Genomic DNA, 12,311 nt, shown 5'->3' on the forward strand with positions numbered 1-12,311 from the left:
ACAGAGAGCAGTGTTTTAAAAGCACAAGGCCTTCTTCTGTATTGGCTGTTTCCCAGAAAGTACAGAGTTCCAGCCAAGAATGTCGAAGGCACAACAGATATTTTCTCAAGAGACTCGAGGTTCACTTTAGAACTTGCACACCACAGTGTTAATTACAGCAATGCTTCTTTTTTAACCCTATGTGGCTTGGCGTACACATTTCCTTCAGAATTTCCAAATTATATTTAGCAGACAGAGAGTACTCTGGAAGAGTACCCTGATTAATGGTTGGGGATATAAGCCTCTCTTCATTTTTTCTGGAATTACAAACGACAATACTCATAAGACTCAGGTCAAGGGCAAACTAACAGCCGTTTCCTTCCTTGAAAAATGAATGTGTCTTTCAGAATAATAAAATGTTACTTTTCACAAAAGAATCTTTGAAAGCGGTCAGCAATTTTGTTGGTTTAAGAAGTGATTTAACCATAAAAAGAAATGAACTATTGATACATGCAACAACATGGATGAATCTCAAAATAATTATGCTGACTGAAAGAAGCAGACAAAAATACAGAGTGTATGATTCCATGTATACAAAACTCAAGAAAATGCAGGCTAATCTATAGCAACAGAAAGTGCGTCAGCAGTTACCTGGAGAGAGGTGGGATGGTGGAGAGGCAAGAGACAGGGATTACATAGGGGCCATGAAGAAACTTTTGGGAGTGATGGATACATTTACTGTCCTGATGGGGATGATGGGTTCACAGACATGCGTGCACATATGTTAAACTGTACCAAATTTTACTTGTTAAATATATGCAATTTCTTTTAAGTCAATTATTCCTCAACAAAAAAAAACTACTTTGCATGTAAAAAAAAGTGATTTAAGTAAATGCTTTGAACTAATTTAATTTAAAAACTACTAGTTCTAAAAAAACAAAAAGGGCACACACTTACCATAAGAATGAAAAAGTAGAAAACCCACATCCATCCTAGGTTGTCCTGGATCAAAGACACTAAATACTAAAAGGGAGAAAAAGAAATCACAATATAATCCTTTATATATTAATAAACTGAAGTAGCTAAAAAGTAGATTAGGACTTCCCTGGTGGCGCAGTGGTTAAGAATCCGCCTGCCAATGCAGGGGATGCGGGTTCAAGCCCTGGTCCGGGAAGATCCCACATGCCGCAGAGCAACTAGGCCTGTGCGCCACAACTACTGAGCCTGTGCTCTGGAGCCCATGAGCCACAACTACTGAAGCCCGCACACCTGGAGCCCATGCTCCACAAAAGGAGAAGCCACTGAGATGAGAAGCCCGTGCACTGCAACAAAGAGTAGCCCCCACTCACCGCAATTAGAGAAAGCCCACGCGCAGCAACGAAGACCCAACGCAGCCAAAAATAATAAATAATAAAATAAATAAATTTTTTTTAAAAAAGGAGATTAAACATATCTCTTCTAGAAAATAAAAGGGAGTTAGGATTTGTATAATGTTTTGCAGTTTGCAGAGCTCTTACACATACATGCTCCTATTTAAGCTTTATTGACAGCCTTCATTTGGTAAGCTGGCAGAGTCCACATACAAAAACTGTGTAACAGAAGGCACAAGTCCAGGAGGTATATTTTTTTTCACTTTGGTATTAAGAGAGGCTGATGGGGACTTCCCTGGTGGCGCAGTGGTTAAGAATCCACCTGCCAATGCAAGGGACAAGGGTTTGAGCCCTGGTCCGGGAAGATCCCACAAGCCATGAAGCAACTAAGCCCATGTGCCACAACTACTGAGCCTGCGCTCTAGAGCCCACGAGCCACAACTGTTGAGCTCGTGTGCCACAACTACTGAGCCTGTGCTCTAGAGCCTGTGCTCTGCAACAAGAGAAGCCACCTCAGTGAGAAGCCCATGCACTGCAACGAAGAGTAGCCCCGGCTCGCCACAACTAGAGGAAGCCCGTGTGCAGCAACGAAGACCCAACGCAGCCAAAAATAAATAAAATAAAATAAATAAATTTATTTAAAAAAAAATTAAGAGAGGATGATGAACAGCCTCAAGTCACTTCCATTTAATCATTCCTTCTTCCAGTGAACGGTACTATAATTGATGCTTTTAAAAATAGTTCGTCTTCGCGACTTCCCTGGTGGTCCAGTGGCTAAGACTCCACGCACCCAATGTAGGGGGCCTGGGTTCGATCCTTGGTCAGGGAACTAGATCCCACATGCCACAACTAAGAGTTCGCATGCTGCAACTAAGACCCAACGCAGCCAAATAAATAAATAAATATATATATATATATATTTTTTTAAAGTTCGTCTTTTAAGTATACCACTCATTTTTCAATTATACTATTTGCTCATAGGATTACTGTATGACTTTGACACTCTATAGCATATTCTTTTATTTTCAATTAATAAAAGGTATACAGTAGTTTTTAACCCATGTTCTTTTTTTAAAAAAAATACATGTAACATAAAACTTGCCATTTTAACCATCTTTCAGTGTCCAACTCAGCAGCATCAAATACGTTCATGATGTTGCACAACCATCACCACTACCTATTTTCAAAATTTTTCATCACCCCTAACGGAAACTCTGCACCCGTTAACTCTCTACAAGAACTCTCCATGGCCCCTCTCCTCAGCCCCTGATAAACTCTAATCTGCTTTCTGTCTCTATGAATTTGCCATTCAAAATATTTCATGTTAAGTAGAATCACACAATATTTTTGTGTCTGGCTTATTTCACTTAGCATAATGTTGTTAAGGTTCATTCATGTTGTAGCATGTATCAGAACTCCATTCCTTTTTATGGCTAAATAATATTCCATTGCATGGATATACCACATTTTGTTTATCCATTCGTCTATCAATGGACACTTGAGTTGTTCCCACCTTTTGGCTACTACGAATAATGCTGCAGTGAACATTGGCAAGCAAATATCTGAATCCGTTTTCAATTCTTTGGGGTACAACATACCTAGGAGTGGAATTGCTGGGTCATATGGTAATTCTATGTTTAACTTCTTGAGGAACCACTATAGTGTTTTCTACAGTAGCTGCACGATTTTACATTCCCACCAGCACTGTATGTGAATTTCTCCACATCCTCACCAACACCTGTTACTCTGTTTTGTTTTGTTTTAATTATAGCCATCCTAATTAGGTGTCAAGTGGTAGCTCATGTTTTTGCTTTGCATCTCCCTAAGGATGCTGAGAATCTTTTCAGGCGCTTACTGACCATTGGTATATATCTATCATGAGGAGTCGTCCCTATGTTTCCTTCTAAGGGCTTTATTAAGTCCATATTAAGCCATGGAGTTTGGGATTTCATACCCCAAGCAATAGGAAATCATTCAAAAATCAACATGGCAGGGGAATGAGTAAAGCTAGCTATGCTGCTTCCCAAGCCATGAAAGTCAATCTAATGCTGACCCATGTTCACAGATAGGGATCTTAACACTGGCAGGCATTCTAAATGAAAAGAAACTCCTTGAAATGCTAACTACAATCTACCTATTTGATTAATGAAGAAAACATTAGTTGGGAAGGAAAACTTAAAATACAGTAATTTCAGAAAAGGATGCCCATACCCCTTATAGGAAGACATCGGAACAGGTGGCCAATAGCATTTTTTAGTTCCTACTCCAGAACAAATTTCTCCTACCTTTGCTAAGTTTGTTTTTCCTTTAGTCTCAGAATCAACTATGCTAACACACTGACACTATAAATCATTCATTCTACAATCATTCCACAAATATCTGAATGTCTACTGTGTGCCAGGCACCGTTCCTGGTACCAGGGCTACAGTAGAACACAAAACAAATAAAATGCTGCCCTCGTGAAGCCCACCTTACCGTGGGAGACACAGACATTAACAAATAAATGTGTAATATATGGCTGGGTGGAGACCAGCATTAAGATGGGTGTATCTCCCTCAGTATTTGCTCTTGCATTAACCACTAGCAATCGGATACCACTGATCCACCCCCATTAAGCAGCAATCCTCAAGGCCATTTAATGACCTCAATGTCAAAACTACAAGCCTTTTTCCTTCCACTCTCTTTCTCCTGACCTCTCTACCTCTATGATCTGAGTAACACACCTCCTCAAATTCTGGCTTCCTGTTTCTGTGACCATTGGGCATCCTCTGAGGTTTTACCTATATTTTCTTTCCCCATTAAACATCACATCACTTCCACGGTTTCAACCATTTTATCCATGCAGTTGATTCTCAAATCCACATTTTGCAAAATTAGCACTCAATGACCTAGAGGAGTATACCCTAGGAGAGGCATGACTCATGACCGTCCCAGAGAAGGGATGCCTTTCTGAAGCTGAATGTAAGCAAAAAAGATCGATTTGAGGGGCTTCCCTGGTGGCGCAGTGGTTGAGAATCTGCCTGCCAATGCAGGGAACACGGGTTCGAGCCCTGGTCTGGGAAGATCCCACATACCGTGGAGCAACTGGGCCTGTGAGCCACAACTACTGAGCCTGCACGTCTGGAGCCTGTGCTCCGCAACAAGAGAGGCCGCGACAGTGAGAGGCCCACGCACTGCGATGAAGAGTGGCCCCCGCTCACCGTAACTAGAGAAAGCCCTCGCACAGAAACGAAGACCCAACACAGCCAAAAATTAATTAATTAATTAATTAATTAATTAAAAAAAAAAAAGATCGATTTGAATAGTTCTGATTACCTAGAGTAGGCCAATCTTAGCCTAGAAGATCTCAAACTTCAGAGTGCATAAGAATCGCCAGGAAGGCTTGTTGAAATACAGATCCCCAGGCTCTCACTCAGCAAGTCTATAGTAAGCTTAGTGTTCGGTACTTTAATGAACTCCCAGATGATTCTGGCATAAGACATTTATGAACCGCCTTTTGAGACACAGTTGTAGGAAGCAGAGAAAGCGACTCAGGGCAGCTGCAGAGTTCATGGCAATTTCTGGCAGGGATCCATGGGAAGGATGTGTGTACGTGTGTGTGTTTGGTAGGGGGAGAGAGGTAGGGCCTGCATGTCAGGTGGGGGTAATGAGAAGCATGTGTCTCATGGCCTCCTTGGAGTGCCAAGTTCAGGCTGGAAGAAGGGGGTGGCGGGCTGGGACTGGAGGATCTGTCTTATGAGGTGTTAGCTTCTTTCCAGACAGGAAGAATCTGGAGGTAAAAGTGGAAAGAAGGAACTGATAAATGTAGAGCGACCTTCCACATTAGGTCACATCAGCTGGACCTCAGAGACTAAAAACCCAAGGCTTTCAGTACAGTGCACTACAGCACAAGAGTGCCACCCTACTGTGGCCCAGAGGGCGGGGGTAAACTCTTCCGCCGCTGAAGGACTGTTGAACACTCCATGTCAAGCCCTCCCCTGCTCTCTCACCTGGCCCACCGCAGCTCCAACGCTCCCGGTTCCATCAACTATTCCTGTGACGGTTGCCAAAGCCTCACTGCTCCCTTGGATCAGCTCCTGACGACCCAGGTCCGCAGAAATAGCAGAGCTAATCATATTAGAAGGTCCACCAATAAAAAATCCTAAAGTCATAAACAGAACAGGTTCTTATTAACATACTATTTGTAACAATGCTAGGAATCTACTGAATAAAGCAAACTCTTAATCCCAATACTCCGATCAGTATGTTGGAGAGAAACGAAAAGAGGGGAAAAAAAATAACCAATAAAAATCGAAACTCCCCCAGATAGTAACGTCTTCGAACTAGTTAGCATCTATTTTTCTCTAGAAAATGGAGCGAACACACAGCTTTCTAATCCTGTGAAGTGTGCATTCATTGACAACTAACTGCACTGGCTTGTCAAATTCTCTTATGGTAGAGGTGCATCGCAGAGCATCTGACTGCCCAAATTCAACCAAACATCTTGAAAAAAAAGAGAGACAGGAGAAAAAGCGATTTCAGTGGTGTAGGGGGTTCTATCTGCCACTGCTCTCGGTGAGGCTGTCCAAGGACAGAGCAGGAGCTGGCCCATGTGAATGTGTTCGTGAGGCTGGATCAGCCCCATGTGCCCCACAGGGCAGGAGCAGCTCCCACTATCCTATGATCTCAAGTTTACAAATAAGACTTCTTCTATAACACGGTCCCTAATTGCACTCAATTGTCACATCTGGGGATCAAGGGAAGAAATTCTGACCAATTCCAACACAGGAGGAAAAACTAGCTATACTGGACCTTCTGAAAGCCTGTGAATTGGTTTCCAATGTGGCATCTTCCTAAGCCACTTCCGCGAGTAACATGAGCAGGTGGGGCAGCAATCAAAAATCTTAGAAAATCTCTGTCAAAAGGGACTGCCTCTGTCACGACAGGACTGAGAAGGTCACACGAGAGCAGAGAAGTAGGATCTGGAGGAAGCATCTTTCCTTTTACCTCTTGAGTTCTCTATAATTATGGTTTTAGCCTTACTCAAATTGAAGGAGAAATCAGTTTCCTTTTTTCCTTTTTCCTTATAGAGGAACGTACAGTGAAATGGAGCCTATGCCATACCTGTGACAGCCATCAGAAGTGCATTGATGGACTTATCATTTGGAGAACCTGTGAGGAAAGACACAGACACAGAACCGCCATGTGAGGGGCGCAGTACGTGTGCCCCCACCCAACAGTACACACAGACCCGGGCCTGGATCTCCGTGACCTCACAGATCACTCCCAGGGACAACAGGCGCATACAGCTCCATCACCACGTCCCCCAACTTTTATTTGTAATGTCTGCTTCTTGCTGGTGCTCAAGCTAATGTGACTTCTAAAGGCTACAGGAAAACTCTACTTCTATCTCAGCAGCATCTTAAGGGACATATACCAAACCTAGTAATTACCATCACTCCTCTTTTGAAGTCTTGTCCCCTTTATTGTTTTATGGGCTCTAATGCTGCCACTCTGGAGCATTGCCACTCTTGAACAAAGCATATACACTCCCAAGCAAGCTTTTAAACAAACCAACAAAGCAGAAGAGATGCCAGCTTCCTCCCCAGCACAAATAAAACTATGTGATACTTTCAGCGGCATTTACAGGACAATACAAAGGTCCCATATTATGCCTTTGTGGCTGGTCTCAACTATCCCCCCAGGGCTGATCACTGACTCAAGGCAAATAAATGCCTTAGTCCTAAGAGATGAGGAAAACAGTTGAATTGCAAGGGAATACTCACGACTATATCCAACGAGGGACCCGATGGCCAGAAGCAGACTGAGAGCTAACACCGGGGCTCTCTTCTGTAGCACATCAGAGATGAAGCCTTGCAGAGTTCCACCTTCAAGCACAAAGAGTGCAACCCAATCAATATTTCTAATTTAGCTCAGTTACCTGACTCCTGCTTACCACATAACCCTCCACCTGCGATCAGGATCCTAACACTGGTCTATCCAAAACGACAGCTGACTCTCCTGAAAAATTTCCTCCGTAATTTCCTGTTAGAAAGGTTACCTATTAACTGCCATGATGGCTGATGGGGACGGGACACCACAAATAAGGGAAAATCATCAAAACTACCCCACTGTTCCTTGCTGTTTTTCCTTCTCCAACCAGCTGTGAAGGCTTTTGCTGCTTTTTATTTTAAAAGATAATTAATTAAGAACTGTGCTTCATCGGCTATTAGTAGTAGTGAACATAAAATATTCACTAAACTTAAATGCAGCAATCATGGTTTGGTAATAACTAATAGGTCAATACGTTTAAAAGAAGTGATGTGGATCCTTGAAGCAACGCAGTCACGTTTAGATGCAGTCCTGCTTGGAGTCTAGGGGCAATGGGACACCTGGTACACCCTCATCAGAAGTACGTGCAGGTCTAAAGGCAGCAACCTCACCTTTGGCTCTGGATCTAAGAATAAGGGCACACAAGTTCAAATACAGCAACAGTATATCACCTAAGGATACACTGTGCTTTCATGTGCTCAGGGCAGTTTAGTCTTTCCACACTTCTACATGTAAACATTACAAAAAGGATATTAAGGTTCTGCCATAGCCATATAAGCAGTACCCGCTAACATGCAATCTGTACATCTGTCTGATTTTAAAGTTTCCTACTTCCTTGTTTACACTTCCAGCTAGAGCAAAAAGTCACTGTTAAAATCTGCTGTGTACAATGAAGCAACTGCAAAACAAAAAAATTAATCCCTGCTATTATTCCTACCTTTATGATCTGACAATCAATACACTAAGCTAGTATGTTTCCCTTCTTTGGCTGCGGTGTGGTATATAAAATGAACACATTCACATCCTAACTTGAATCTCCGACATACAATTTGCTTTACAGCTAAGCTATCGCTGAAAGTGTACAAAAGGGTTACACTTAAAGAGATCAGAGAGAGACATCCCTGCACTTCCCAAGACAAAAGAACTGATCCATCAACAAAGGACTGAGAAAAAAGAGCCCTATAAATTACAGGGCTGCCATAGGCTAGGTCTTCTTTTCTAAGGACTTTTTTTTAAGAGTTTGGCTATTTACTGGTAGGACAGTTTAGGAAAAATAGCTGTGGAATAAGTAATAAAACTTTAAATGATGCCAGATTTCATAACCCAGTAAAATATGACTAGTGACTAATTCTTATTACAGGAAAAGATGTATCACTGGCCTTACCTATAATTCCTCCAACATCGTACCAAATGGACAGCCTGTCGGCTTCAGCCTCCTTCCATCCGAAGTTATTACTCAGATAAAAGGGCAACCAGAAGAAGAAGGAGTAATTCACTAACTTCAAGCAGGCATAGGCCAGTGAATACTATAAGAAAAACATCCAACTACCAGTAAGGAACAAACAGCACAACATAACTACCATTTTAATGTAATTAAACAACAAAACAAAACAGAGGCGTTTGGGGCGAATAGTACCTGATTTTCAAATTAAATGTTTCTACAAATTCCTATTTGCCTGACTTTACCTAGTCTCCCTCTTCTCTTCATCCCCGCTTAGTGTCTAGAAAGGCAGTACAGTAGGCCTCGGGATAAAAAACACATAGGACTACTCCTTAATTGTCCCCCCACTTTCGTCTTTCAGTTCTCTGGTAGAAGCAAACCAGTGTTTTGAACCTGCAAGGCAGGGCACATACTCCTATTTCCTTATTTAGATAAAGATACAAGGTATTCATGCCGCTGACTAGCACTAACCACAAGCAAACGAATCCAATAGCATCACAGCCTTTATTGCAGCCAGACTTTTTTGGTTCTTCTGCTTCCTGTGAAGTTAACATTACGGACAATGCGAAGCAATGGGACTGGACGACAGTTCCGAGGTCTAAGAAAAGCATCAACATGAAAACTACTTTCACGCTGCAGTTTCCACAAGCTTTGAGTCAAAAATGAAAGAATAGGGTCGTCATGGGTCTTGTGGCTCTAGGTTGAGGAATGAAAGCTACAGCTGCCTTAAGATGGCAGCGGGGCTGAGAATCCTATATTCAACACATTATTACCAGGAAATCCTGACATTTAGCATCAAAGGAAAAAGGGGGAGGAACAGAGAGACTGACTTCAAAGGGTGTCTGGCTAGTATATCCTTCTCCCCGGAGCTGCCAGTTAGTCCCTGGGTATCACTTGTTTTAAAGCAGCTTCCCAGGCAGGGCAGCAGCCACCACCCCCCCCCCCCCCCCCCCGCGAGAGCCAAATCCCAATCACGAGTGCATTTTGTCCAGACAGCCTGCCACAAAGACAAAGGAATTAAGTTAACTGGATTTCCTTTACACCCTACCCGTGGCAGGGAACAATAGCTTGTGAAACACAAAGGAATAGCAAAAGAGGGCCATGTTTAGTCACAACAAATCTAAGTTCTGTCTCAGAAATTAACCTATTACCAGCAGAACATTTTAATAACCACTTTAAAAAATACTGATCATTAGCATAAGAACAGGCCCAAAGGAACTTGCATTTCCCTTGTATTACGCATCATCTTTTGGTTGAAGACTTGTGGGAACATACACTTAAATTTTAACTCACACTTTAAACTATCTTGTTTGTAAATGTCAGTTCTCTTAGCTTGGGGGCAGGTAGAAGGGAACTGTAAAGTATGAAATAGGACAACCTGCAGACTCTGAATTTAACTGAGGGGTTACGTTCATAGAGCACCATTAAACAATAAAATAAAAAAGGTGCTTGTTCACAATATAATAACCTAGCGTTACAGACCCCAGGGAGGACTGGTAGACCTTCTGTCCATAGGAAGGGGAACTGAGACACGAGGACGGGCTGAGTGACTTACCCCAGGCCGAGTTAATGGGTAAGCTGGCAACATAACCTAGGCCTCTTAACTTCCACTCCCACGCTAGAGCGCCCGAAACACCAAGACAGAAAAACTGCAGCAGAAGGGATTCAGTTTAGACATCAGGAAAAAACCTAACTGTAAAGGTTGCGGAAACACTGGAATGCATTACCAGGAAATACTGTGGAGTATTCATTCTGCTCTGGACCTTTTAACAGAAGGGCAAACTTTTTTTCCCCTAGAATAGTAAGAATATAGGCAAATCAAACAGACCTAACGAACCACTCAAACCTCTCTTGGGCTATTTATAATTCTATAAGACTTCAACAGGCCAAAAGGTATATATTTAAAAATATCAATTTTGCCTTCTTACTCGAAGGCCAGACCACGGTCAGCAAATTCCAGCTCACGGGCCAAATACGGCCAGGCCCATCTGTTCCATACCGTCCATAGACTCCTTTCCTCTGCTGAGTTGAGCGATTGTGGCGGAGACTGTACGGTGCCCCCAAAAGCTGAAAACATTTACTAACTGGCTCTGCACAGAAAAGGTTTTGCCAACCCCTGCATTAGATTTCAGATAAAACTTCAAGTGGTGCCAATACAGAAACAAGCTGAGGGCCAATATTCGCTACTCCTCTGAACATATATTCCTAAGATAAAGTCTGAGAGAGAAGCGAAATACTTCAAGATGCTTTATCCCAGGCAGAGTTACTATCCAGGCTATAACATCTCACTGGCTGTGGTGAGGAGATTTGAACAGGCTTTACCGCTATAACTCCGGGAAGGCAGCAAGCCTGGTAAAAGCTTATCGCCTTGACTTGGGTAATAGTCTTGTCTTCTTGGATTGAATAATTAGGCTCAGCTTCATCTTCATTTTCAGCACCACTAATTAATGGCCTGTGCGAGTCTTCTTCAAAATTTTCTTCGGCCTCAATACCTGGGAGACCTACAACAAGAGTGACAGCCATGTTTACAGAGGGCCCTCCAGGTGCCCAGCACTGGGCTAAGTGCTTTGCATGCATCATTACTTACAGGGTCCATGTTATTTTTATTTCCATTTTACAGAAGAAGCTACTAAGGTTCAGAGTCCAAGGTCAATTAAGGTCACACAGCTAATGAGCCACAAACCCAGGCCTCTAATTCTCCTTGACCTGGCTTCAAAGCAAAGCTTTTTCAACTACATCACACTATCTCTCTTACATAATACCAAAAAAACCATTAATTACGTGCTCTTAAACTGACATGTCTCTTTAGTATACTCAAAAGAGAGAAGAATCATACATCTATCTGCTTCTGTGGTTTCACTTGTACACGTTCTGTATTTAACCACAGATAAGTATCACACTAAATTATTTTTATGAAGGAAAATAAATGTCTCAAGAAGTGAAATTCGAAATACATCCATGCTAATTTCTAGCCAGCATCTCCATTATGAAACCCATTTGCAAATGATGAGTTTTCCCTGAATCTATAAAAAGGTGAGCCTCACTCCCTCAAACATTTGCAGCTGTGCCAGGCGAGGCCGCAGCGTGGACAGGATACAAACAGCGATACTGCTCCTTGAATTCACTGAAAGGAGCTCACAGTTCTCCTGGCAAGAAAGAGACGGGCTGTTCTGGCCACAGGTTTCTCTTTGCCTGTAACAGTAAGACGTTCTGAGTAGAAGAGCAGCTTCTCACCAATTTCTTCGGGTGATACCAAGAGTCCAAAGAAGATGATGATCCCACCAGCAAACTGCACAGCCGCCGTCACCAGAAAGGCATACTGGAGGGGGAAGGGAAAGGTGCTCCTGACGCATCTGAGATGCTCATTAAAGGCACATTCATTAGAGGCACACGGGGGGGGAGGACGGGGCGACTGGGAAGGAAATGAGCGCTGAGCGCCTAGCCTGTGCCAGGCACTGAGCTAAGTGTTTTACTTGTGTTTTCTCACAAGTTTTTCCCAGTGACTCCATGGGGCTCAGAGAAGATAATCAAGGTCCGCTGGACACTGAGTGGTACTATTACGATCGTGAAATCAGAACTAGCTCCAAAAATACTCCTCCTTACACTACTCGGCCTCCTACAAAAGACAGTATCTGCCCTCAAAGACATTTTCCAGTTGAGGGGATTAAACAGTACACAAAATAATAGTATAAGGCAGCATGTAGCTGAAT

General features: G+C 42.7%; 1 protein-coding gene across 18 annotated transcripts in view; it reads right to left on the reverse strand.

Moving 5' to 3' along the window:
* The window catches only part of SLC37A3 (solute carrier family 37 member 3), a 118,819-nt gene that overhangs the window by 76,980 nt on the left and 29,528 nt on the right, over nt 1-12,311 (reverse strand). For 12 of the 18 annotated variants that reach the window (XR_014246989.1, XM_082400320.1, XM_082400321.1 and 9 more), the window contains exons 8-13: nt 11,836-11,920; nt 10,924-11,102; nt 8,545-8,686; nt 7,115-7,216; nt 6,453-6,500; nt 5,339-5,490 (exon numbers count right to left, since the gene is read on the reverse strand). Coding sequence is in view for 17 of the 18 variants with exons in the window: in XM_082400320.1 (XP_082256446.1) it covers nt 5,339-5,490; nt 6,453-6,500; nt 7,115-7,216; nt 8,545-8,686; nt 10,924-11,102; nt 11,836-11,920 (708 nt within the window). In the remaining variant the exon portion in view is untranslated. The other 6 variants (XM_082400319.1, XM_082400317.1, XM_082400312.1 and 3 more) reach the window with 5 other exon arrangements.

Source organism: Balaenoptera borealis (genome assembly GCF_965194805.1).
Source record: "Balaenoptera borealis genome assembly, chromosome: 7".
In the NCBI taxonomy this organism is placed as follows: domain Eukaryota; kingdom Metazoa; phylum Chordata; class Mammalia; order Artiodactyla; family Balaenopteridae; genus Balaenoptera; species Balaenoptera borealis.